General features: G+C 39.7%; 1 protein-coding gene across 2 annotated transcripts in view; it reads left to right on the forward strand.

Moving 5' to 3' along the window:
* Positions 1-18124, forward strand: part of CSE1L (chromosome segregation 1 like) — a 36975-nt gene extending 18851 nt beyond the window's left edge. For both annotated transcript variants that reach the window (XM_063146007.1, XM_063146015.1), the window contains exons 11-25: positions 280-345; positions 1846-2048; positions 3890-3974; positions 4564-4625; positions 5463-5599; positions 6239-6342; positions 7822-7919; positions 9329-9479; positions 10025-10233; positions 11423-11520; positions 11699-11784; positions 12702-12783; positions 14354-14500; positions 17044-17275; positions 17619-18124. In XM_063146007.1, the coding sequence (XP_063002077.1) occupies positions 280-345; positions 1846-2048; positions 3890-3974; positions 4564-4625; positions 5463-5599; positions 6239-6342; positions 7822-7919; positions 9329-9479; positions 10025-10233; positions 11423-11520; positions 11699-11784; positions 12702-12783; positions 14354-14500; positions 17044-17275; positions 17619-17708 (1850 nt within the window). In that variant the 3' untranslated portion in view covers positions 17709-18124. The remainder of the gene's footprint in view (positions 1-279; positions 346-1845; positions 2049-3889; positions 3975-4563; positions 4626-5462; positions 5600-6238; positions 6343-7821; positions 7920-9328; positions 9480-10024; positions 10234-11422; positions 11521-11698; positions 11785-12701; positions 12784-14353; positions 14501-17043; positions 17276-17618) is intronic.
* The last annotated feature ends 6441 nt before the right edge of the window (positions 18125-24565 follow it).

The raw sequence follows: 24565 nt of genomic DNA on the forward strand, positions 1-24565 counted from the left end.
CAAAATGGTTTTATTAAAGTAGTTCCACAGTGTGATTTTGGATCCCGGCTGTGAACCTCAAATAACTTAGACAAGAGAGCTTTATCAACTAATTTTAGTTGAAAATACTAGTGGTTGGTTCATCAAATGCAATGCATTTCCTTGATCCTAGTAAATTCACCAAGTAGTACATATGGCTGACATAACAGATTATTTTCAAGAATGTGTGATATTAAAACTAATCTAGTTTGTACATTGTGGCTGATGCTTAAAATGTTTATGTGGACTACTTTTCTGCAGCTGCCGATGAAGAAGCTTTTGAAGATAATTCTGAAGAATATATCAGAAGAGATTTGGAAGGATCTGGTAATTAGTTTTATACTGTGTATTTAAATAGCACTCAAGAACGGATGAAATTGTGTAGAGAGATCAACATTGTCATACGTAGAATATGCAGATCTTCTTACCCTAGAATAGTTATACAGGGTTTAAACATTGCTGTCTTTTAGGCTTTATATAACGGAGAGTATTTTTGTGTTTGTCTATTCCTATACAGTACTATAGAAACCAACAGGTGGGTTGATAACACTCCCCTAATTTCTTACTCCAAAGCTTCGTTTTTGTGTGCACACACTTGGAAGTTAAGACCCATTGAACTCTGTGGGACTGTGAGAATTTGTTTTGAGTTTTCATTGGGCACAGGACTGGAAGAGAATTCTGACTATATTAAGATAGACTTTTTAGGATCTTGAACTATATTTTAGATTGTTCCTAAATTTTCTGATAAAATTCTACACTATGCTGTATTTTAATGCTAATTAAGGTAGTTGCAACTATGTATTTGGATACCTTGTATGAGCCCATCATAGGTTGTCCTGAATGATTTTTCCCCTTTTGTGGAGAGTAAAGAACAAGTTAACTTGGGCATTGAAACTTACTTCACTCTTGTTTTATAACACTATGGACTTTCATTTTACTTTCAATTATATTCATGAGAGTAAACAACTTTTGTCAAATTTTGTAATCCTGCATTGTTAATACTTCTAACATGATTTATATTAAGATTAATAGAGCAGTAGAAAGCTATTCTAGTAAATTGCTCTGTAAAAATAATGGGTTTGGATTTAAGCAGTTCTGTATTCAGCGTTGAGTGAATCTGATTTATGAGTTTTTCAAGCAAAAAAATCTATATAAGAATACATTAGCATAACACATTACTAGAGATCTATCAGACCAATTTTGCTAATTTTTTTAAATAGAACCTTGAGCGGTGTAAATGTGCAAAAGACTTTGGGAGTTCGAAAAAGTTCAAAGCCTGAGCTTTAATAGCCAAACAGTATGTCTCTATGCCAGGAGCCTGAGGGAGTCAGAGAACTACAGCTCCCACATACCTCTGTGCCATGCAGAGAGAAAAACACAAAGGCAGGGATGGAGGGAGGGCCTTGAGTTTTGTGAGTCTAGCTCTCTCCCGGAGTGGCCATTTTGGTGTCAGGGATGGTGGTGGAGGTGGCAGCAAATGCTCTGAGGTGACAGGAGGAGGAGGGGGGGGGAGAAACAGCCCTAGGAAAAGCCGGGTTTTAAAATGTGGGGGAAGCGGGAAGGTGGTGGGCTTGAGGCCTGATGGGAAGAAACGAATGCCGTTTACCAGAGATGGGTATGAGGAAGCTAGCACCAGAAGTCCTCAGTTGTCTTGAAGGAAAGTAACCTCCATACAGCTTTTGGAGGACTGAAATGGTGGGAGTGAAGAAACAGTATGTTTCAAGCTCAACTAACGTCCATGGTGAAATAAGCTTTATAGTAGTCAAGAAAAGATTACATTGTTTGAGTGTAACCTGCTATATATTCCATTTTTACCTGTGTGTGCAGATATTGATACCAGACGCAGAGCAGCCTGTGATTTAGTAAGGGGGTTGTGCAAGTTCTTTGAAGGACCTGTGACGGGGATCTTTTCTGGTTACGTTAACTCTATGCTGCAAGAATATGCAAAGAATCCATCTGTCAACTGGAAGCATAAGGATGCTGCTATTTACCTTGTAACTTCGTTGGCATCAAAAGCTCAGACACAAAAGGTACTTGGTATATTATTGGAATTGTAGGGTACATTAAGTATTAGCTAAGGCGCTTAATGAGTGGGTTGTGGTAAAATCGCTAAATAACACTGGTGAGAAAAGCAGTTAATTAGTCCTAATTAGCAGTCTTTAGAAGAGCTTGATTTCTGCCACGTTTCCTTTTTCTAGTCTTTAGCATGTTTCATTATAGTGCTAGTCAACTGTGACATGTTTTCTTATGCACAGCGTTTTAAATATATACACTGGACATCACAATCTATATAGGACCGGTCAACCCATTAGCAAAATAAGGCATTTACCCTGAGAACTATCTCTGCAGTTTACTGCTTCAGTCCTTGTGCATGCTGCCTTCCACTCATGCATAAGGTGGAGGTCTGGCCTAGTTGTTCCACTGTCTTCAGCAGACAAGGGAAATACCTTAGCCATCAAGGTCTGGGGCTGGAATCGTGGAGGCTTCTCAGTCTCCTCCAGGCTCAGCAAAATGGTTGGACTCGGATCAGGGGCGGCCCATCTGTATAGGCAAACTAGGCAGTTGCCTAAGGCGCCAAGTTAACTTGGGCACCACATTCAATGGAAAAGATACGAATTTAAAAAACCAAATAAAATAATGAAGATATCATTATTTAAATTCCCGTACACGAACAGAGGGAGTATGACTGAGGTTGTGTTGAGGAGTGAGGGACAGACTGGGATTGCTGGAGCTAAGTCAGGCCACCCAGCTGCCTGCCTTTGGGACCTAGTCCTCCCTCAGGCGATGCAGGATACTCTCCTGCTCTGCTGCTGCTCCCAGTTGGGGGCAGGGAGTGAGAACCCCGTCCCCCAAGAGCAACTGTTTCCTTGTCCTTGGAGGGCTGAGCTTAGGGGCTGGCTGCACCTCGCTGGCCATGTCGCCCCAAGGATGCAACTGGGACTCTTATTCCAGAGGTGTGCTTGTCTATTTTGTTGTTTTTATCAGACCCTCTGTGCTGATACAGTACTTAATTTTTTAAAAAAGAAAACATTTAGTGTGCATTTTATTAGAAATCTTTCTTCTTCCAAAGATTCCTGTTGTTGCTTTGTCATTAAATGGAAAATAGTGACAAAATGTTTCCCAGTTTACCAAAATCCTCAGCCCAGATCTGCCCTTAGGGTTTAGGGGTGGAGGTGGCAATTGCATAGTTTGCCTAGGGCAGCAGTTGCTGGCAGCTAGTCTAGGACTGCCCCAGCTGGGATTTGAGCTTTGCTGGAAATATCAATTGAGGAGCATGTGACAAATAAAGCGAAGAGAATTTCCTAATAGAGGCCAAACTATGTAATGTAAATCTAGATGAGAACAGGGCTTTGGGAATAGCCATGTGCTTCTTTACTCCCATTCTACCAACAGTTATAGCAGAATCAGATGTACTAGTTTACCTCATTGCACAGATTTAGGGCCATCTCTACAAGAAAAAACTGTCCTTAGTCATCGTGAGGATGACAAGAATAATGACTCCTAGCTGTCTTTCAGAACTGTGTTTCCAGTATTGCTTCCGGAGCAGAGGGAGGAGCCGTGATGGCTGCAGTGTAGACATGCCAGACACTGGCAGAGTTGTACGTAAAACCTAAGGGACAAAGCATAAATTATGCTGTGGTTATCATACCCTTCACTTGCACCTTTCATACCTAGAGCATACTTATAATATCTAACAATTTAGTACTTTCTAAGCAGAATTAAGAGTAATATTGCATTTTACAATTCAAAGCTTGAAGCCAAAATAAGAATACTTGCAGGAACTGCACTCCAGCCATGCATATTTAAATAGGAACTAATGCAAACCAATGCAGAAATTATTTTAAAACAATTATCTCGTTTTTACCCCTAGCATGGAATTACACAGGCCAATGAACTTGTGAATTTGACAGAATTCTTTGTGAATCATATTCTACCAGACCTAAAGTCTCCAAACGGTAAGTTTAGATTTCTATATGAAATATGTCTAATACTTACAAATATAAACTAACATGAGAATCATTTATAACATTTATGACATGTAGAAAATGTCTAAACCTACATAACTATAGTAGTCTTATAATGAAGCCAGAACTTTGGCAGAACTCTTTGGTTTCTCTTGCTACATTTCAGTGGACTGGTGTGGATTTTTGTAGAGACTTATCAGGTAGGAGGACCTGGAAGAAAACTATGTCTAAGACCCCAGAGAGCCTCTGTTAGCCAGTGTAGACAGTATGGGGCTAGATGGACCAGTGGTCTGAACTGGTATAAGGCAGCTTCCTATGTTCATCTCATGAAAGCAACCTGGAGTTCTTTGGAGTGGGAAGTGGGGAAAGAGATGGTGCAAAGTAGAGCTGTGTACAGATGAATTGTAAATAGGGTCATCCTGCAATTTTGACTCTTACTCCTTCAGCTGGAGGCTATCACTGGAAATGTTGTGGAAATATGTTGAGAAATTTAAGGGACTCTAAGCTTCTACTATATATTTTTAATGTTTATATACAGCAACCAATCCACTTAAATAACTTGTAACTTCTTTTTTTATAGTGAATGAATTTCCTGTGCTCAAGGCTGATGGTATCAAGTACATTATGATTTTCAGGAACCAAGTAAGTTGCATTATCAGTCTAAATTCTGTAATCAGCTGAAATTGTTTATATATGGCCTATTTTATATCTACAAAATACTCTAAATGGTGTGCATGTGTTTACATGAACTATTTTGCAATAGCAGGATCAGGAAGAGAACAATATTTATGAATATTGTTTTTTCTCAATATTGGCTACAATTGACCCTAAGCTAAGTGGGAGGCTTTTTTTGAACAGGACACCGGGTCTCAGCCTGGGCTTCTGCTTTCCTGTATGGATTGTCTTTAAAACTTTGCCTTCTGTAGTGTTTCCTCCAACTATATTTTTTTAATAGCCAAGTGAATTCTTCTTTTCTTGAATCATGGTCTTGGTTTAATAAAATCTAGATGTTATTTTAAAAAACTTAATATAAATATAGGTAGTTTCCAATATTAGTCCTACATAGATTAGGCCCACTAAAATGGGACTTAGGTTAGTTTTATCCTGGTTGTGCTTTTATGTTGTACTTTTATACTGTGTTTTTATACTATTGTTTGTTTTATACTTTGGATAGTCTTCATGGTTTTAATTTTTGTGACCCACCCAGAGAGCTTCAGCTGTTGGGTGGTATAGAAATGCAATAAATAAATTGTTGTGACTAGCTTAACTCTCATGTCAATGGGTCTACTTTACATAGGACTAACATTAGATACAACCCTTTGTCTGCTTATCTCAAGTAATGAAATTACAATTGTGTAGTTATAACAGATGCAATGGCAAAAATATTGTAATAACAGATACAATATTCTGTCAAATATTTCTCACTTATTTCTTCCAAAATGCTTCTAAAACATTTTTACCCATGTGTTTATTTTATAGGTACCCAAAGAACAACTTTTGGTGTCCATTCCTCTCCTAATCAATCACCTTCAAGCAGAAAGTATTGTAGTTCATACTTATGCAGCCCATGCCCTTGAAAGATTATTTACAATGAAAGGGGTTAACAATACCACACTGTAAGTTTATATTTGAGTATATCTGTTATGATGCTCATCTGTTTCTTGTTGCTCTGGATAGATAACTTTCGGAAACGACTGAATGAATAAACAACAATCCACAATTATATATAATCCCTGTTCTTACATTTTCTAAAACCAAAGCTTTGAGTTCATTCATTTCATTTATTACATTCCTTTGCTGCCCAATAGCCAAAACTTTCTAGGTGGTTCACAGCATGATGAAGCACAATACAAAACATATAACATTGAGATTTAAAATAGTTTAAAAACAAATTAAAACCAATTGACAATAAAACTACAATGATGTGATAAAAACTAAAACATCCCATCATATGCTGTCAAACACCTGGGGGCAGAGGAAAGCCTTTACCTGGTGCCAAAAAGATGACAATGTTGTTGCCAGGTGGACCTCAGTGGGGAGAGTGTTCTACTTTTTTAGTGGTGGTCCCCCAATTGATGTACCAGTTGACCATGCTCCAGTTTTACAGGGTCTTAAATGTGAGTTGGACTTCTCAATCCTTTTCCTTGCACCTTCCTACATTCTCTCTGATCTCCAAACAGAATTGACTGACTCCCCAGGATGAGGGAGTGATTGGGAAAATACTGGGGATGCTCAAACACTCTTTTCCTCTACAGAATCACAGCTGCAGAGATGATACCATATGTAGAAATGCTGCTAACCAACCTTTTCAAAGCTCTGGCACTTCCAGGGTCATCTGAAAATGAATACATTATGAAAGGTAAGAGGCTTTATTTATTAAAGTGAAATGGGGCTAGAGTATTCTCTCTCTCTCTCTCTCTCTCTCACACACACACACACACACCTTGGTCATATGCTTTGGCATCATTTTTTTTCTTTCAGACTTCTCCTTAGGAGCAGTGATACCGTCACATAACTAATTCGCCCTCACTCTGAATTAGCTTAATTTGCCTCCATGGCATCTTGTAGCAAAATCTAATGGGCCACATGTGGCACTGCTCTTAGGAATGAGGCAGATTTTTTTTTAAAAAAAAAATGGTGCTGAAGCAGTAGCAGTAGTTCATCAGGGCTGCAAAGAGACTCCAGTAGAGCACCACCATGCCCGAATGCAAATGCAAAGCAGTGTGAGGGGCGTAGTACTAGATTGTGGCTTTGGAGGTATTGGCCACACAGCAAACACTTCCAACCTTCTTTGTACCTTCCCACCCCAACCCTTCGAAAAAGCATCACTGAAGAAAGGCGTACATGCAGTGTGGTGGAGAGAGAATGTTTACAAACATAAGCACGCACACACCCTGGTTTCAGCTCAGCCCTTATAATTTATATGGGTGGTTTAGCTATGTTCTAAATGCCATGAACAACTGAATGTTCCAACACAATAACAGAACAGGGAAGCTTGATATAAGGAGAACAGCAAGAGCTTCAGTAACTGATCATGTTGGTTGGCTAGTCTGAGATTTGACAGCTACTGAGAACTGGCACCCTTCCTCAATAGATACCACTCTTACAAGTGTGTGTTGGCCTGAGGCTAAACAAAAAGCAAAGGGCAAGACATTCCATCCATTGGCGAATAGATCAGTAGTTGCTGGGAGCCTGGGCCTTCCACTAGCAAGGAGTCCATTTGTGAAGGCAGGACACAAAAGCCATTGGCTAGAGAAATTATTCTTCCTGGGAACCTATGTTCCATTCCTACTGGCATTTTTTTTTATCAGAGCTGGAAACAGCTTGGGCTATTTTCTGTTTGTAATAGTAGGCCACTCTAGTTCTTGGTGATAGGGCAGAGAATAAATGACTAAATCTTAATCTGCCCATACAACAGGGCTGCATAATAACTAAGTTAATATCTCTTAACTCCTAAATAGTTCATAGCTTTCCCCCCTCCTTTTCAAAGCCATTCTGTTTAGGTTGTGGTGATTGCCGATTTAGAGAAATGTTACCAAACACCTTGTGATCCAGTGTGCTCTTTAAAAAAAACTAAGATAGGAAGATGTTAAAAAATGCTGATAACATATAACACTTTTTCATCTGCTTGTCCTTCATTATGGTACTTGAGCCTGGAAACAAGTGTAAAGACTAGTAGCTTTAGCCATTAGTTGTGCCTCCACTCAGACCAAATTTTCCAGTTACTTTTTTCAAAATGCTGGTTTGTGTGCCTATAAAAACTTAATTAACAAATTGTATAAAACATAAATGTTGCAATATTTTCTGTCTTCAGTAATATAAATTTCTGAATTTCCAGCTATCATGAGAAGCTTTTCTCTGCTTCAAGAAGCCATAATTCCCTATATCCCTTCTCTCATCACTCAGCTCACACAGAAACTGCTTGCTGTCAGTAAGGTAAAAAAGAAGATACTATCTGTAGCACTTGTAATACCTATAATGTTTTACCTTTGTGTCAACTTACTTTAGAGCTTCATTCACTATCGCCTGTTTTTATTTCAAGAATGAAACAATGAAACTAATGCATTGCTTGTAGACTGCCGTTTTAGTGAACTGAACTATGTCAAAAGAAAGATACTGGCCAGGATCCAAAGGTCCACTACGCTAGTTTAAGCACTGTAAGCTTGAACTGCATTTCTTGAACAGCATTACTTCATGCTGCATGTCGAAATATTTCTTTCTTTCTTTTTTAACCGAGGTGTCGTAAAAGCAGTTTGATATGCCTAGAGATGTAAAATTTCAAGAAATGTTGAAAATACAAAGGAAATAACTTTTTTTACCCCTCAGGATAAAATGAAAATGTTTAGAAAAATGCAATTCTGAAGGGCAAAACCCAACAGGATGCTTACACCCTGGCCAATTCTCTTCCGCCACCAGTTGTGTTCCACAAGCAGTCCCCACCGCTTGGGTAACAGCAATTGAGTGCTTCCAGCGCAAGCTGAAACGAGTGGAAACACTCCTTTCTGGAAGCAGGCAAGACAGCAGAGCTTGCATAAGGGAGCTCTGCAGACCTGCCTCCTAGCAGACTTGAGTGTCTCTGCTTGTTTTGGGACTTCCCCTAGGAAGTATTTTATCTCTGTTGCATATGTGGTGGGTCCAGCTTGCGCAGTGTAATCGGCGGGGTCCAGTGTTTGCAGAAGAGAATTGGTGGGGGAGAAGGGAATCAGCAGGGCGGAAAAGAATTAATGGAGGCATAAGCGTTTTATGCTTTGGTTAGAACAATTTTATATTTTGGTTAGAACAGGCAATGCAGAAGGCAGCAGTTGGAATTGCCAAAGTAGAATAATCCTAACCAGCACACAACTGCTAGAATATTAAATGATATCAGAAGAAGTGAGCTAAAGAAACGTTTTCTGTAACACATTAATTATCAAGTGCAAAAATACAATAATAGTTTACAGAAACTGAACAAGTTGTTTATAATAACCAAGCATGAATAGTTTGCAAGAAACTTAACAAGTTGTTTACAATAGTCTACATAAACTGAATGATAACTGAATAGAAAGTAACTTGGTAGTCAGAGGCATATTGATACTCCTTTCAGAAGGCCATGGAAATTCAAGAGGCGTTTCTTGCCTTATGTAGGCTAAACATGGCCATTTGCAGCTCCTGGCATGATTTATTGATTGAGAGAGGCCCATGTCAGTCAGTCGCTGCCTGCTCTCCTATGATGCGAATAGAATTCTCATTCTCTTGTAATGATTGTTGCCATTACAACAATCCCATTTTTATTTTATTTTACACCTTCCTATTTTTATTTTATGTAAAGTGCCAGTGACTTTGTTCTGTTCACATCTTGTTTTCAGAATCCAAGCAAGCCTCACTTCAATCATTACATGTTTGAATCAATTTGCTTGTCAATAAGGATAACTTGCAAAGCAAACCCCACTGCAATTGGAAGCTTTGAAGATGCTTTGTTTATGGTGTTCACGGAGATTCTGCAGAATGATGTGCAAGGTATAAATAAAACATTACACGATGTATCTGAACTACTATATATACAGTAAATCTGCTCATGGCAGTCTGAAACGGTATACAGTGCTTCAAGTAGTAATTATTTATATAACTGAGGACATACCAGTTTACACCATTGCTAATTCTCCATTTTAAATAAAGGGATTTACACCCAATCCAGCCTTATCCAGATCTTCTTGACTTCATGTTGCACAAGCTCTTTAGTTATTATGTTTTTAGCCCACCCTTCATCGAAGGACCTCAGGAAGCCATATATATGGTGTCTCTCCAGAGGTAGGTTAGGTAAGAGTTAGTAATTGGACCCAAGATTACCTAGTGAGCTTCATGGCTGAGCAAGGATTTGATCGCAGCTCTCCTTAGTTAAATAATAATAATAATAATGTTTACTACTCAGCAAGGGCTCCCACAAAAGGGTCAGAGAAGCCTGTGCCAGCCATCTTACGCTTTCTGTGTTAGCAATTAGCAATTTGAGATACCCTCCTTGCCATTTACTCGTTGTAATATAACTTGTCTCTGGTTTTCAACAGAGTTCATTCCATATGTGTTTCAAGTGATGTCTCTGCTACTGGAGATGCATAAAAATGACATCCCATCTTCCTACATGGCCTTATTTCCACATCTGCTTCAGCCAGTCTTGTGGGAAAGGTCAGGAAACATCCCCCCTCTGGTGAGACTCCTTCAGGCCTACTTGGAGAGAGGCGCCAGTACAATAGCAAGTGCTGCAGCAGACAAAATCGTATGTATAAGCTGATTGTAGTGCTAGATTTCTAAGTTTGTGCGTTTATTTAAGGAAATGAGGTTGAAGATGCTCTCCTGTGTTAGCAGATGTCAAGGTGAATGAAAATATTTTATTCATTTTAGACATGTATGTTTTTAATTAAAGGAGGTTTATGAGCAGCTGTCAAACGTCTTGAGGCATAGTTTCTGTCACCAAGCTAAAAAGTTTGTACCAAATTAGAGTTCCAACAGGTAGAATTCAACATATACTTTATTGCAGCAAACCTGACACATTTTGAGGGGTGATAATTCAGTTAATTAATTAACTGAATTAACTCTTCGGTTAATTTCTTTAGATACTCTGAAGGCAGGTCCACTTTCTTGCCCTCAGTTTCCGTCCTTTGGATATATATTTTTCTTGCTAGGTTTCTGTCAGTAAGTGTTTATTAACGAATAGCAACCAAAGCTGCCAGCTTTCTGCAACTTTCTCACTTCCTTTGGCCTGGATACAATTTATTCCTTAGCTTTTCTAGTCTGAGAGCAGTTGGTGTCTCTTTTGCTTAGAACAGCCTTCCAAGGGCACATTTACACCTAAGGGTTTAGAGAGAGGGAGGGGGGAGGATTGCAGACTTACCTACTTCCGCGATCCTCCCCCAACATCTTGACGGCCGCGCGACATCCTGGAAGGGAAGAGGGACGTTGCAGCTATCTCTTTTTTTCCTTTTTTTTTTTTGAGAAGAGGAGCCGGTCATGTGGAAAAAGATAAGTAAGAGAACCAACCCCACGCCCAACCCTCCACCATCCCAGGGATGGTGAAGTTGCTGCCCACCCCCATGGGCACGGAGCGTCCCCATGCAGCTCCATGCCCAGCCCCGCTACTCGCGGGGAAGAAGTAATGACCCGGGAGCGGCAGCTACACCACTCATGCTTCTTGGGATGGTCCCAGGACCATGGAAATATTGGGAAATCCATGGTCCCAGATATCCCAGGGAATGTCCCTGATCGCCCCCTGTTGCCCCCGGGATCCCCTGTGCGTCATATGGATGCACAGGGACAACCTAGAGATGATCCCAGGATATCTAGCAGGTGTTGACATGCCCCAAATTAGTTCAGGAAAGTTACTATCCTTCGAATAGTTTACTAACCCACCTGTTCTTACATACCACTATATATTTAGGATATTTATACCCTGCTTTCTTAATTTACAGCCTGGATTACTGGGGGTGTTCCAGAAACTTATTGCTTCTAAACTTAATGACCATCAAGGATTCTACCTTCTCAACAGTATTATAGAGCATATGCCCCCGTAAGTATGAACATAACAAATTCAAGAAGCTTTGCTGCTACTTGTTTGAATCCTTAGAAATTTCTAGTGGCTCTCAAAATATAGTGAAAGAAAGTAATGATGTACTAATTATGAAATACTATACTGAAATGTACTGGATTAAATAACCGGGTTCTGCATGTTCCTTTTACATTTCTAGTCAATCCATTGATCAGTACAGGAAGCAAATTTTCATCCTGCTATTCCAAAGACTTCAGAATTCCAAAACAACAAAATTTATCAAAAGTAAGCTCTACATTGATGGCTTTCTGGTTTGGGGAGAACCTTGAAAGTGGGTGGCTTGGTATGCTTCGGATCAGAGCGTCTGTCTTGTAGCTTTTGATTTGATTTCAAAGATGGACATAGGTGTCAGATTAATGGGACTTGGAAGGAAAGGGGAGGATTAATACTTAAAATTCAAATTTTGTGCCAAGTTAGTACAAGGGAGAGGGTTTGTGGGGAGTCGGTTTCTCTGGGATAGCAGCTTTGCCAGGTGAGTCCTGAAGGCCCTATGTAAGCGAACGATAGCGGCTCAGTTCAGACAACACATTAATCAACACAGTGTGAAAACTCCACTCAACAGATGAGGTGAGTTTTTAAGGGGTTACTCCCCACACAACATGTTCTAACTCCTCCGTTGTGTGACTGTGGGCTACCATGGAGTTGAGTAAAGTCCATTGTGACATTTGACAGTTCCTCTGTGCTCTCTCCTCCCCCAGTCCTCCCAACGGTATCCCATCAGCCATTGCTGAAAAAAACCCAACCAATCCCGGCAACTCTCCTATCCCGCTCTTGCCAGGGAACTCTGTAGCCAGTGTGAAAAGTCAACTAAACGGAAAACTCCAGGGAGCCTGCTGCACAGTGTGTATATTCTACATAGAGTGTTTTCCAAAAAAGACTCCACCGTTGCATGTCCCCCCCCCCCCCCCGCCAGACAACACATTTCTCAACAGTGATGTAAAAACTCACCGTGGAGTTCTAAAACCACCGTTGAGAAATGTGTTGTCGGAACTGAGCCAGGATGTTGATAACATTAAAAGTGCAAATACTTGTTCATCTTGTTAGTGTTTATGAGAGAGAGAGAGAGAGAGAGCACGCCACATGGTCATACTGTGTTAGGAGTGTCATTTACAGCTTTTAATTTATTCTTCTTCTTTTGGTAGGTTTCTTAGTCTTTATCAACTTGTACTGTGTAAAATATGGAGCAATAGCACTTCAAGAAATATTTGACAGTATACAACCAAAGTTAGTACCTTCTTTAAAATTTCATGTGTTTGATACCAGGGATAGCCAACAGCTATATCCTTGGGGGGCACTCTGTTCTCCAGGCAGTGGGTCTTGGGGCTGGAAGTGTATTTGCACCATAAACTGATCCCCTCATATATGGCTAGGTTACATAACAAAATTTGTGCCATCTTGCAGTAAGGGCTCTGTGGTTGTGGAACATATGTGCTCAGGCATAGCTGGAGTGATACAAATAAAATTCCTATAGTCGATGTAACAATGTTACTAGGGGCCAGATAAAGTAATTTCAGCGATGTGATTGGCCATCCATCTTTTTTTATAGTATACTAGCCGAATGCGTATGTCATAATGAATGAGATATGTGGAGAACTTCCATTGCAAATGGCCCCTGGATATGGCATGGTGCATTTTTGTGCACTCATCACAGGGAAACTGGCGGCCATACACACACACTATGTCTGTGTCAAGTGTAGAGGGTAGGTTTTGCTTTATTTGCATTTATCCATAGGAATGAAGAAAATAAATACTAGAAAAAAATAAAGGAGTGCATTCGAGGACACAGTAGGGATAAGTGTTAAACTTTATCCCTATCCCAGCAGCACCCTTTCCTCCAAACCATTTAGGGTTAAGCCTGCTTCTTTCTGTCTGGTGCTATCTGTGCAAAAACTCCTGATTTATACTGGGGTAGAGGAATAGAAGAGTCTCTTAGCTAAAACCAAGGCAACCACTTCAGACACCAACTCAAGCTAGCAGTGATTTCCGGTAACACTGTTTTTCTGGAGCTTTGTTAGCATAACAAAATAGCAGTAACTGACAGGAGTAAAGTCACTCTGATAACTGCCTAGAAGCCTATTGCTTACAATGAGGCTTAGCCAGAAGTTGTAGTGGGTGTTTACTAGACTCAGTTACAAGATTTACTGTGTTTTCAAACCACTGTGAATGCTATTTTGGGGACAGAGAAGGCTGGGAGGTCAGCAGTGCTATATCCAATATGGGCCCAGTATTCTTGGGGAGTAAGAACGTAAGAAGTGCTGTGCTGGATCAGACCAAGGGTCCATTTAGTTCAGCACTCTGTTCACACAGTGACCAGCCAGCTGTCATCCAGGGACCAACAAAGCAGGACATGATGCAACAGCACCCTCCCAACCATGTTCCCTAACAACTGGTGCACACAGGCTTACTGCCTCGAATACTGGAGATAGCACACAACCACCAGGGCTAGTAGTCATTGATAATAAAATATGAGGAAAAGTAAGTAAAAGATGGGGGGAAAGTCTGTTCAACTTGCATCCGTTCTTAAAGACTTTCTGATTTCTACCTCTTCTGCAGGAATGCTGAGCCCTCCTAATGCTCTAGTTATTAAAATAATTGTTTCTGTAGCGTACTAACATGGCCATGTGCCATTATCACTTCATTTTTTCATTAATGGCCAGTGGACTGCCAGCAGATTAATTTGTTCATGACTCAGCTGTGTTCAAGTGTCTCTAAATATCTGTACGTGACCCATTGAATGCGTTATATAGATATCTGCTACAGTAAGATTAAATTGGTTTGTTTTGACACTTAACAGGATGTTTGGAATGGTTTTGGAGAAAATCATAATACCAGAAGTACAGAAAGTATCTGGACAAGTAGAAAAGAAAATCTGTGCAGTTGGCATCACAAAAATCCTCACAGAATGTCCTCCTATGATGGACACAGAGTACACAAAGCTGTGGTAAGTGCAGCAGCTACTTTGATGATAAAGTTGATCATTGATAGTTACAACTAAAAATAGTATTGCTAAGGATGAAGAAGAAATAATACCTTTCTCAAAAAAGGTATATTTTACCCAGGCAAGATACTAGTTCTTGATTAAACAGTTGCAACAAAGATTTCTGCCCAAGAAAGAATACTGGTGTCTGTCTCACGTCTTCCTTGCTTCCCAAGTCTGAAATATCAAACTTGGGGAAAGATTTGAAAATGTGATGGCAAAGAAATACTTTAGTACTAAGGCAGAAGTCAACAACTTGTGGCCCTACAGATATTTTGGCCTACAACTCCCATCACTCCTTACCATTGGCTATGCTGGCTATGCTTGATGGAAGTTGTAGGCAGAAACATCTGGAGGGCTACAAATTACCCAACCCTGTACTAAGGAGATAGAGAGGTCCAAAATTGGTATGTTAATTCATTCTGGCCACAGCTATAAATATCTGGAGCTTCAGTGCTTTCAGGATACACATATAGTTAGGGTGGGGAACATGCAGCCCTCCAGAAGTTGTTGCACTGCAACTCCCATCACCCCTCACCATTCACCATGCTGGCTAGGCCTGATGTTGCAATCCATCAAAATCTGGAGGGCCACACATTCCCCGTCTCTGTCTAGTGGGAATATACGCATGATGTCAGTGTGTACCTACAGATCTGCTAAAGTATTGACATAGGATTTACTATTAATATGGAAGTCTTATGTTAGCTCACTACATGTTTTCAATATGAGGTTTGGTTTAACAACTGTGGAGTATACCAGCAGGAAATACTGTTAGTGATTTTGGCTAACAAAAATTAGTAAGGCAAAAACCTTTTGATACTTTTTTAAAATTAAATTATACTTGTAACATGCAACAAAATATAAGTTGTATAAAACAAAATTAAAACATTTTTGTTGTTAAACAGAGCATTGCTAAAGATTCTTTGATCTTATTAACTTAATAGGAAATATTATTTGATAAATATTTCTTGTTCCTACTCTTCTAGTATTAATAGCTTTAAAGACTTTAAAAGGATTGCTCTCATTCTAAGGACTAAGTTTTTCAGTCAATTCTGAATAGCTATTCAGCTGACAGTTGCATAGGCCTGGTGAGCTTCTAAAGTGAAGTTCCTTCATTTCAAAATCAGCACATGCTTACACATTTTTGTGTAGAAATTACTTCATAGCTCATATTATTTACTGTCCTATGAATTCAGGCTCAAAGTCTTAATAATCTTATTGTTATTAGACATTCTTTAAGAATTAAAATTTATTTTAAAAGGTGTACACATATACTTTTTAAGATAGATACGATCAATTCTGAATCATACTTTTGAGGAGAGAACTCTATTAAAATGTGCTAATTAAATCGAAGTCTGTAACTCCTTAGCCAAAGTAATACGGCTTTATCTCAGCATTTTCTCTTTGGACACTATCCATATCATTTTGACAACTGTTTTTATAGTAGTTATCCAGAACTCATTATAAACCCCCTTGTGTCTTTCTGTGTGTCTTTTAATACAATTACCAGATTTTATGTATTTATATTTCCAAATTCTTTATCTTTAAACAATTGACAATTGCATTTCATAATAAGCCATTCTATATTGTTTTAAGAGAAGTGGGTTAGCATTTGCTCAATAGCTTTTGGAGCAAGTCCAATAAAGCAAAATTAGCTATTTCCTAAAAATCTAGAACAGCACACTGCTTGTTTTATGTCCTTTATTCACTTTCCCTTGTACCATTTGGGATGTTGAATGTTTGGATGTATAGTCCTCCTTTGAGAACGGGTAAATTGGCTTTCCTACACTAGCTGCTCAATTGAGAGAGAGAGAGAGAGAGAGAGAGAGGGAGGTAGTAGGTTCGATCCAGAGATGTCTTGCATGGGTGGAAAGGCAATTTCCCTATCCAGCTGCCGTCTCCCATGTGATATTGCACACTGTTCCAGAGCAGATTTTGGTGCAGTGAGGGAGCTGTTATTGGAGGGAAGAAGCCAAGAAAGCCCCATTGAGCGGAGTTTCGCTCATCTGTTTCTAGATTCATCCTAACACAAATAAGGAAAAAGGATTCTGTGGCCCTATTCTGCATTCAGACAAAGGAAAGTAATAAAATCAGCACTTCGGAATCAGATGGAGGAGTAATAATTATTAACTGTTAGTGTGAGCAAAAGCTAACTAAGTTGTAGTGCAGTTACCACTAGAAAATTGCTCACTGTACAGTAGTAGAAAAGGTACTAGTGTTACTTAACACTACTAAAATCGAGGTTATGTTGTACTGGAAAGGCACAAGCGATTTGAAGAGAGATGGATAATGTATCATAGAGTATAATGGAACCAAGAAAGAAACGTATTGTTTTCCATAGGCATCTTCAGGGATATAGGCATAACCAGATTTCAACAGGGCTTTTTACAATTCTCCTAACCTGACTTTATTCTTAATATTTGTACCAATGTCAGTTCTTCCTCTTGCTGTGGCAGTGATAAACAGGTCTAGCTAAAGCAATGTGTTGCTTTATGTCTTTCATTTAGGACACCTCTTCTTCAAGCCCTTATTGGTCTCTTTGAGTTGCCTGAAGATGATACCCTTCCTGATGAAGAACACTTCATTGATATTGAAGACACCCCAGGATACCAGACTGCATTCTCCCAGCTTGCCTTTGCTGGGAAAAAAGAACACGATCCAGTGGGCCAAATCGTGAACAATCCTAAAATCCATCTTGCACAGTCTCTTCATAAGTTATCTACTGCGTGTCCTGGCAGGGTAAGTTAATTTAATGAATGGCTGTAAACTCTAGTGTCTAAAGAAGAAAGAAATAATTTGTAGTACTTTTATTCTCCTACTCTAGAAAGTACTGTGTCTCAAAATCAGAAGGGGTGTGTGTGTGTGTGTGTGTGTGTGTGTGTGTGTGTGTGTGTGTGTAAGCAAATATACCAGAGGGAATAGGTGCAGCCAATATTCTAATTGGAGAGCAAAATGAAGCTGTAATGTGGACGTATATGCTGGGATGAACATACCCTAATACATTTAGGGTATCAGTAGGCTGTGTTTAGTGTACTATAATTTAAATGTTTATTAACAGATACACTGTATCTTGTGTTTTAAGGTTCCCTCAATGCTGAGTACCAGCCTGAATGCAGAGGCATTGCAGTTTCTTCAAGGATACTTACAAGCTGCAAGTGTAACATTGCTCTGACCTTTTTCTTTTGGGTGGCAGAATTTCAAAGTTGTGTCAAAGAACACTGCTATTGACTGTCTTCTAAACAAAGCTCGGACAGGATGAAACGAGTTGCTACTTCAGAAACACTTCACTGAATTATTGCTTGATGCAGAAGCTGAATGATATTTTGTTCATGTGATCATAGGTAAAGAAGCAGGTGACTTTTCCATTTCCAGTTTGCTTTCAAAGGGAATAGTAGTAGGAGTTTATCATTTGGGATTCATTGGAGTTCCACATCTGCAGTGTTTGGATAACATTTAAAAATGTATAGAGTACTGGCTGCGAGCTCATGTTGTCACTAAAACTCTTTTTTCAGTTTATTGTCATTTGTATTTCTTTTGTGTCTTTAAAGTTTAACGGAATTGTGAATAAATAAGCTCTTGTTTAAAGTATCTGTCTAGCAATGTATGTCTTGCTGTGTTAGAATAAATTGTAGTTGTCTGCAAAAGAAACTGTCAGTTAGTCCCATGCCATATCCAGCACTTCTAACTTGGCTTTCTGCCTGAGCTTTACCTAACACTATTCATGACATGCATTCATTTTTTATTTCAAGAGGCACCTTCATAGTATTCTGACTACCTTTAGTAGAGAGTGTCACAGTAATACTTTAGCACTTTTAATCTTTCAAGAAATGCATCACTATGAAATATAGATGAAAATAAATATTATCTATACAGATGCTTCCTGTTAAGCAATTACATTCAGTTGCATGGAGACTTGCTAGTATTCTTCAGTTTAACATTTGAAAATCTGAGCATTAATATGGTAGTAAAAGGTAGCAAATGGTTCTGGAGGAACTATGTACCTTACTAAATTCAGTCTAGGAGTGTGTAATTGCTATAGTTAATAAAATGTGGTATTTTAAAAAATAGGCTTTTATGAAGCCAAGCTGGTTGGAGCTACAGGTATTCCAAAATAGATAAAACAGAGTTCAGATAAGAGATAATAAATTACATATGTTATCTCAGGATGGCTAAGGCTTAGAATGAGCTGAGGCTTGCAAGGGATGCTAAAAACAATAAAAAAGGGCCTCTTGGGTTATGTTAGGAGAAAGAAGGTGATCGAGGAAGGGATAAGTCCATTGCTTAAGGAAGATGGTGAATTGTTAACATGTGAACGAGAGAAGGCAGAACCACTCAATTCTTATTTTTCCTCAGTCTTCTCCCACAAGGGGAATTGTATTTAACTTGGGACAAGTAGAACAAATGATATAATTAGGGACTTACAACCCAGGATAGGAAAGGAGATGTTCAAAGAACAGCTAGCAACTTTAAATGACTTCTTATTTCCAAGGGTAGATAAATTACAACCCTAGGTGCTGAAGGAGCTTCTGGACATTATTTCAGAGCTGCTGTCTATCATCTTTGAGAATTCTAGAGAACAAGTGAGGTGTTGTAAGAATGGAGATAGGCAAATATTGTCCCCATCTTCAAAAGGGGGAGATATGGAGATCCAGGGAACTGCAGACCAGTCAGCCTGATGAGCCTTTTTAAAAGATAGATAGGTAGATTATTTATTTATCCTGCCCTTTATCAGAAGGCTCTCAGGGTGGCGTACAGTTAAAATCCTACAAGCAATATAAAACAATAAATATACACAGCTGAAAACAAATTAAACCATTAATTAAGCTAAAACCAGTATAGAATTTGAAAACAGTAAAAACCAATTAAAACTATGTGCAGGCTTGATGAATTTAGCCATCCAATGCTTTGTTAAAAAGCCATGTCTTAACTTGGTGCTGATTAGTAGGAGCTATCATGGATTTGTCAGAAATCTGTCATGCTAGACTAACCATATTGTATATCCTTTTTTAATAGTTACTGGTTTACTGGATTGTAGGCTTGCCAGGGGCATAGTATATCTTGTTTTCAGCAAAGCATTTGACAAGATTTCCCATAATATCCTTGTTGACAAGATGGTAAAATGTGTGTGTGTAGGGGGGATGCTACTACTGTTGGTTGATCCACCTAACAACTGTTGAGCAAGTCTCAGTATGGCTATACATCCTTCTGGAGGGAGGTCTCTAGTGAAGTGCTACAGGGTTTTATCCTATTTATTTTTATTTATATATTAAAACATTTGCATCCTGCCCTATATCACTGGGATTTTAGGGCAGCGTACAGATAAAATTAGAACAATGTAAACATAAATAATATACACAGCTAAGAATGTATTAGATCGTTAACAAATTAAAACCAGTCGAATTTTTTTTAAGCAATAAAACAGTTAAAAACAATTAAAACTATGTGTAACCATGGAGAATTTAGCCCTCAAAGGCTTTGATAAAGAGCCATGCTTTAACCTGGCGCTGAAATGAAGCCAGTGTCTGTACCAGTCAGGCCTCCAAGGGGAGGGTACTCCACAACTGGGGTGCCACAGCAGAGAAAGACCCCTCCCACCATAATATGTCTCGTGTTGGTGGGACGCAGAGGAAGGCTCCTTCCACTGATCTCAAATCTCGGGCAGGCATAAATAGGAAGAGGGGCTCCCTCAAATATCTGGGCTCTGTGCTTTTCCAATAGTTTTATAAATGACCTGGATGAGGTGTAGCGGGGTTGCTTATCAAATTTGCAGGTGACACAAAGCTAGGAGAGATAGCCAACACCATAAAAGACCAGATCAAGTTTCAAAAGGACCTTGACAGACTGGAACACTGGATTGAATCTAACAAGATGAAATTCAATAGAGATAATATGAAGTATTTAGGTGCAAAAAATCAAAGGCAAGTAGAGGATGGTGGAGACCTTGTTTGGCAGCCATACATGTGAAAAGGACCTAGGAGTCTTAGTTGATCGCAAGCTGAATATGAAATAGCACTGATTTCCTAGAAGATGAACTGGTGAGACAAAAAGAAAAGTAATCTCCGAACAAGTACAAGGCAGAAGTGGGGGCTGAGCTCCAAAATGCAAATCACTCTTTTCAATCCATATAAAGATGGCGTGGAAAGCAGCGCTTCACTTTGCAGGTCGCCAGCCCCCAAGCTACTATTTTTTTTTAATAAACTATCTTAGGAAATAAAATAAGAAGAGGGGTAAGAAATCTGGTGGGTGCCAGGAGAGGTGTCCATGGGCATACTGGCTTTAAGATCCCATAGTTTTATGTGTTGCTGAGATATTTAGGGCCCAATCCTATAGGGTCCGCCCTGGGTACTCGTAAGCCTCTGAATTCACTCCGCATTTTAGCTAGATGGGTGCTTTTGCGCTTCTAGCAGAGGTTCGGGGAGGGAGGCTGGGGATAGCTCAGATCCCCATGTCCCCGCTCTGCCCACCAACATACTCCCTTTAACCCCTCTACAAGCTTGTGTTCTCTCTCGGCTGGCTGCAAGAGGGTGGGGAGCTCAGTTTCCTGGCTCCGGCTTCAGCTCCAGGAATCTGAAACATCCTATGTCCCCCAGATTCTGTCTAGGAGTCCTTCTTCCAGGACTGAAAAGCATTTTACAATTTAAGTATTATATGAATAGAAGCACTACAGACATCTTTCTCACTACCATTTTCACAATTGTATACAGCTTAAACTTCCTTAAAAATAATTACTATGCAACTTTAACATTAGAAGCACCAGATCCAGACTACAGTCTGAAGACAACAATCCAGTTCTACTGTTGAGGGCCACTGCATCTGGTCTTGAGCACTACATACATGTGAGAAGATCCATGTTCAAGCCATTCTCTGAAGCAAGAATAGGGCACATAAAAAAAAGTTATAAGGATCAACTCTGCTGCAAGTTTATTTTCTAGTGTAGGCTTGTGGCCTGATTGAGCTGCAAATAGATAAAACTTTGTACTTTATATAAGCTCTCTATACTAACATGTCATTTAAAGTTCGGATGTATCTCTCCACTAGGAATTTGTTGATCCTATCCAGACCACAAAGAGCAACTGCCAAGGATGTGTCTTAGCACTGCTTGTTTTTTCCTTTTCTTTTGTGTGTTTTGCCACTTAGAAATTTATAACTGAATGTGGGGGTTGGAGAGAATCATAGTGTAATTTTGATTTGGTTATACATTGGAATACTGCATAAGTTTGCAGTTACAACCAAGTTGCTCTATTCAGGATTTTTCTATGGGCCCGTGTAGGTTCAAAGCCTCACCCACCCACAAAGTGGCCTTGAACAAATTCCACATCTATAAGAATAAAAATTGTGTGCTGCACTTGTGACATTACAACCTCTAGCATTTATTGACTGAACTGGTACAGTTGTCTGCCGAATGAAGCAGTTGTCAGTGCTACTTCTGTGAAGGAAGAGAATTTCTTCATTTGGCTAAGATTGACAAATAAGGAAAGAAAGGTCTGATTCGAGAGGGGACTGAAGGAACTTCACGAAGCTTTAAATCTGAAGGGGCTGTAAACTAGGTAGAAGGTAGATCTCCAGACGTTTCAGACTTCAACTCCCAGAAGCCCCTGACAGTATGGCTAATGGTCAGGAATGCTGGGAGGTGAAATCCAAAGCCTCTGGAGATCTACTTTCTGCTCATCCCTGCTGTAAGCAATTGGAGAGGGAGAGATTAATGCTAGAGAGGCTGGTCAAATGGTAGTGGCTAAAGAGAGTGAAATAAAGTAGATGGTGGCCTGAAAAACAGGCCTGAGGAAACAAGGGATATATGGAATTGAAGAAGGCAAGCCAACGGGGAGAGAGAAAAAAACAGAACTGGGCCCATTAGCTAGGATGTCTTGTCGATCATCCCAGAGTGCAGGACACAGAATAATGGGCTCAAGTTACAGGAAGCCAGATTCCGGCTGGACATCAGGAAAAACTTCCTGACTGTTAGAGCTGTATGACAATGGAACCGATTACCTAGGGATCCCAAACTAGAGGCATTCAAAAGGCAGCTGGACAGCCATGCTTTGAGGTGGCTTCCTGCATTGAACAGGGGGTTGGACTTGATGGCCTTATAGGCCCCTTCCAACTCTACTATTCTATGATTCTAAGGGGCCACACAATTTTATCCAGTTGGTGACCTGCAGAGCGCATTCGTCCCTGCACACCCGCACAGACACTCACTCTGTGCTGGTGGTATGAGAAAGGCCCCTACACATCTATCAACATGCATTCCTAGAACACCATGCAAGGAGGATCCTGATTGACTAGTGAGCTTTTTTTGCTTGGAGGAACTCTATGCACAAGACCTCTGATCTTGCTCATCAAACATGAAGCTGGCACGGGGCACGGCTACTGGGCATGACCACACTGCCCCTTTATTGCATAAGAAGTGTTCATCTGAACACCCCTTAGGTTACAGATACATGGATACAGCAAAGCAACCAGAAATGTAGTTTCTGAATGCAGTGCTAACAAAGTGAATGCTGGGTGAGATTTTCCTGGTGGTCTTTTTCATGCTTCCTTGAAGAGTCTTAACACTAATTTCATCTTTTTGTGACGATCTTAAATGTATTGCCAAACTGTATGTACCTACTCTTCTGGTTTGATTTAAAAAAAACCCAAGGGTGTCCACAGGATGTTGTTTAACAAATATTCTCAGTCCTCCATCTTTCCCATTAAGTTTGAATGATGCTGAAAGTCCCATCCCATTTTTTAATGGTTCAAATGTGTGTGCAGTGGTACTTTGTGACTTAATGTGCATATGGTGTTGTTGTTCACGTCTGCTTTTCAGCCACTCTCATATTTGACATATGGGAGCAAGTATTTTGGGTTTTATATTGTTAAATGAAAAATGGATTGGAAACAGTTTCTTATGAGAGCACACTGTACACCAGTGGATGGTGACACAAGCCAGAACTGTTGTTAAGGGCATATGACATGGCACCCTTGTTTAAATTAAGCAGGTCTGGATTGCCTGAATGGGAGATATCTGTGAATCCCTTGTATATTGCCTTGTATACCATGATAGAAGAAAGGAAGGCTATAAATATATTTCATAAATCTGTGTTCAGCCTAGGTTCTCTGATTTGTTGTAGCTTTAGCTGTCAGTTTATTTCTGCAATAGCAAAATGGTGGTTCTTGGACCATTTCATCTGGCATCTAGTAGTCCTAAAATTTCCATCAGGGTACAGTAAAATGTTTCCCTACAATATATATATCTATTGCTAACTGGGTCTCTGTGCTGCTAATTAGCTTGATTGTATGAGTGTGACTTGGATTAAATTTGCAGAAATCTGCATAAACATGAAAGCCCATAGCTCTAAACCTCAGGCCTGGGAACCAAATCCAGTTACTTGTAAATTAAATCCCACTGATTTCAATGGTGCTTGCAGCCAAACAAATCAAAACTGCACATTGTGCAAAAATACCCCATGTACTGAACGCTCTTTTACCTTGTCAAACCTCCTTTTAAGGGACCTTACACAGAGCAAGGAGGGAGCAGAGGAGCTTTTTCACTAGCAGAGGAGCTTCGCCTGTGTGTCTGCATGTGTTTGAGCAAGTCTTCTAAAATAAGCAATTGATATCTATTTGTTTTATACTCCACATTTCCACTTAAAAAAAAGTAATGCAAGGCATGATGGGGTGACATTTATTTAATCAATTCAACATTGCAGCTCTAGTTCAGGCCTCCCTAATCCTCCTCCTGCATCCATGTGAAATACACGGAAGCATAAGCCACATCTGCACAGGAAAACTAAAAAAAAAGAGGAAATGCTAAAACAAACAAACAATCTCCTAGGGCTACAGTTTGGGATTGTAAAGTATGCTTTTAGCAAAATGTTGGTCTCTCATACCATTTAATCTGGCTGCTACAACTAATGTATGGTACATTAGCAGAAGCAATGTAAGGGGTAGGTGCCATGTCTTAACCTCTTTTACGAGAACATTTCAAAACTTCAACAAAGCTTTCATACAGGCCCCTTTGAGTTTGACTACATTTGAAATGGTACTAAT

This window comes from Elgaria multicarinata, chromosome 1 (assembly GCF_023053635.1).
Source record: "Elgaria multicarinata webbii isolate HBS135686 ecotype San Diego chromosome 1, rElgMul1.1.pri, whole genome shotgun sequence".
Classification (NCBI taxonomy): domain Eukaryota; kingdom Metazoa; phylum Chordata; class Lepidosauria; order Squamata; family Anguidae; genus Elgaria; species Elgaria multicarinata.